Raw genomic sequence first — 3727 nt, 5'->3', positions numbered from 1 at the left:
AACACACACAGGAGCCTGTTATTTCTAAATGGTGCTTAAATTATTAAATAGCACTGAGATTACTGGATTGATTAGAATTGAGAATTTTGTTTCCCTGCAACCTTGTGTAGTGAAGGTAGACTCGAGATTATGAACAGCATAATTATAAACACAAAGAAAGATATACTTTCTTTGCACATTTTAGTATAGTCTTAGTAAATCTGCATGAGTGTATAAACATATGCAAACATAATTGTAGAAAATAAATCAAAACATTAACAGTGCTTATTTTGGGGTAGGTGGGTGGTATATGGATTTTGTGTTTAATTAATGAATTTTTTCAGTATTGCCCAAATGTCCCCCAATGAACATATTACTTTTGCAACAAGAAATAAATCAATTTTTAAACATGAGACACTCTGAAACTTTTATTCATTTTATTTTGCAGTGAAAGAACATGAAATATCTTTTCAAAATGATAAAGTGATCACTTTCAATGAATGATTTAATAGGAAAAGAGAATTATACACTGTAATTATGGCTTACACAATTACACAGAACAATATGTGCAAACTTTTGAAAATACTATGACTAACACTTCACTGATAAACAATAACCTCAATATAACTAAGTTTCATTATTTATCACAGATACATAAAATACAAGAGCGTATGAACAAGCCGTTATTAACAATAAATGTAGTTTTGCCTGAAATTCTTATCTATATGCAGGCCTCTTAAGCATTCAAGTTTTAAATTCTACTGCATTGTTATTGCAAAATGAAGCAGGCACAACAAAATTAAATCCACTAGCTAAAGGACTAAGTAAACAAAAATAGAAAAAGAAAAACAACAGCAAAAACCCTTGGGTTGCTTCCCAAGATTTTTTTCCAAACAAATATTGATCTCACTTAGCATTTCTGATAGTTTCATAGCCACAGATGAATAGCTACATGACAAAAAGACTTCAGAAGGATGAAGCTACACAACACTATACTAGTGTTTTAAATCATTTACCACAGTGTACGTTTCTTGAAAACATTCTACTACTAAAATGCAAATTAATTAGTTTTTGAACTTTTCTTATATTTTTGAAACGTATGTTTTAACTGACACTACAAGAAAAGTACAGAATACAAGACTTCTTATACCTTGAGTAACTATATCTAGGGCAGTTAATTTCAGGGCCATATGTACTCTGCTCTAACGATCAATGTCTTCTACTAATGCCTCAAGGTTTTTGCAACAAGCTTTAACTTCCTCAATTGCAGCCATCCAATTGTCATAAATAATTTTGTCATAAATTGCATCATTAACTTCTCTAACTACCCCCTCCTGCTGAGATTCAAGTGCATCACCTGAGAAAAATAATACTGATCTTGGAATTATGTAAGTACGTAAATTGTGACCAAGTAAAAAATCATCATTTCCATCCCTTCCATTTGAGGTGATTCCATGAGGAGAGAAAAAATTGAAAAATGAATCCTTGGGAAAATCTTCAGTTACAGTTCGGATCGTTCCCCAGATTCGATGTTTCTGTTTCTTCTTGATGGTTTTCAAAGTGACATTCTTTCCTTCATTCCAATCTATCTCACAGCCTGTGGAGTACTCAATCGCAGTTCCCCTATAGGGATGGGGATCATAATATGCTAGCTTTGACTTCAGTACATAGGTCTTTGTCAACAACTCATTTTTGAAATATTCATTGGGTTTGAAATGAAATTCTAGCGTGAAACTGAGGGGCTCGCCAGGATCTGAAAGCTTAACTTTAATATCTGTCAGGAGCTTCAGAATAGGCTCATCATATTTCTTAATCAAAGGAGTGAGTGTATCAACGTTTTTTAAAACAGTCAGCCAAAAATCAGGAATTCCCTTAGGATCCTCCTCTTCTTTATTCTCTTCTCCAGTAGCCTCAATGTCATCCTCCTCCTCCTCCTCCTCCTCCTCCTCCTCAACAGCATAATCATAATAATAGTCCTCATAACCATCATCCTCATCCACATACTCATGTACCATACCCTCCTCATTACCATACATCTCTTCATCACACATTTCCTCATCATCATAGTCCTCAGAGTCTGATTTATATTCACATTCCTCTTCTGTAGGTTCATAGATTGCATTGATGATCTGACGTCTTTTTTCCAGTAAGGGTTGGTACATTTCAGCAAACTTTCTTTCAATGTCATGAAATTCCCTCAGGAATTTGGATTCTAAATTGGCCGCTCTAGTTTGAAGTTTTTTAAGGGCTAACACACGGTACTTAACTTTCACAGGTAGACTTTCAACAAAGTCTGTATCTAAAACATAACCGATAAGTCCTTTTGGACGGTCTGGGTCTGAGTCCTTATCAGTATCTTCACCTTTTTTCCCATCTTCCCCGGACCCAGCCGCAGTATCTTCACCATTTTCCCCTTCTTCCCCGAGCCCTGCTGCGGCTTCTTCACCGCACTTCCCATCATCTCCAAGCCCAGCAGCGGCATCTTCACCGCGCTCCGGATGTTCCCCGGGCCCTTCCACCATTATCTGATTACCAGCCTCTTGTTGACTGGATTCTGACAGCTCCTTGTGGTTCGCTGACTCGGCCATTTTTTCAAAGGACCGTACACGCCTAAGGTGGCTACCACAGAGATCGGGAGACCAAACCTCTGCAGGAAAAGACTCACCGAAATATCAGAAGCGGCGGTGGTCGGACCTAGCAGTGGCGTCCGGACTGAGGGAACGACGATCAAGGCTGCCTCGGGGATAAAAGGTGATGCTGAGGCTTTGAGAACCGGATTGAAGCAGTGGCGGCCTGGGCTGGGTGCAGAGGGCGGCGACGGCTGCGCTGACCGATCCTGCAGGAGAGAGCCAGAGACTGCAGAGAGCCGCAGTGGGCAGACCTCCTCCGCAAGCAGCTACTGCTGCAAGAAAAAAAACGGTGCCGCAATATGATTACGCAGCTGTCACTTGCCTAAAATTTCTTGGTGCAAATAGATTGCTGCGTCACCTCCTTCCCTCCCACGACTCTGCTCTAATCTCATTTGCTGCAGTGTAGTGACTGACAAACCCAGAGCCAGTAAATTATTAGATCTATCAAGTTTTCAACACTGCTCACCTTCCCAGACTCTCTAATATGGCTGATTCATCCACCTCCTCCTCGTCCTCTAACCCATCTCCCGTGGAGTTTTCTGGAATCCCATTGCGTTTATTAGTTCATTTCATCCAACTTTTAACCGGTATTATACATTTATGCTTTCCAGAGAACTCAGAGAAAATGTAACTAAAATGTTAAACAATGAGAGAGGACAAGGCACCCACCCATCCTAAATCAATCTTTTTGATTTTAGATCGGGGATCTGGGGAGGGGAGAGATGGATGATGGAAGAGCTGATAAACAAACGCTTCAAAGATTAAAAACACCAGGAATTAGCATTGATGGTCTTTAGGTGGTGTGTCAGTTATTTAAATATTCTATATCATGTTTGTCTGTATTTTTCACAACCTATACAATTTTAGATTGAAAAATTCTCGAAACATTTCCTGTGTGGGGAGGAGGAGGAAGTCCGATGGTAGTGGGGGCGAATGAGGGCCTGTTATGAAAAACCAGTATGGTGTATACAACTACGTGGCAAGTAAACATACCAGACAATTCACCGCAATTAACCAGCTGCCTGGCTTATAAATAACCCCAGTTCCAATACTGACTTTCTGCTTCTCCTTAACGCTGGCTTTAATAGCCTTTAGAAATATACATATATATAAAAGTC

At 39.3% G+C, this 3727-nt stretch overlaps 1 protein-coding gene across 1 annotated transcript; it reads right to left on the bottom strand.

Moving 5' to 3' along the window:
- Window positions 1-393: 393 nt before the first annotated feature.
- Window positions 394-2990, bottom strand: NAP1L2 (nucleosome assembly protein 1 like 2). The gene has a single exon (XM_007992088.3). The coding sequence runs from the start codon at window positions 2565-2567 to the stop codon at window positions 1182-1184; it is 1386 nt and encodes a 461-aa protein (XP_007990279.2). The 5' UTR covers window positions 2568-2990; the 3' UTR covers window positions 394-1181.
- Between the last annotated feature and the right edge of the window lie 737 nt (window positions 2991-3727).

This window comes from Chlorocebus sabaeus, chromosome X (genome assembly GCF_047675955.1).
Source record: "Chlorocebus sabaeus isolate Y175 chromosome X, mChlSab1.0.hap1, whole genome shotgun sequence".
Taxonomy (NCBI): domain Eukaryota; kingdom Metazoa; phylum Chordata; class Mammalia; order Primates; family Cercopithecidae; genus Chlorocebus; species Chlorocebus sabaeus.
Note: the sequence above shows the minus strand (reverse complement) of the source record. Positions and strands in the feature narration are given on the sequence as shown.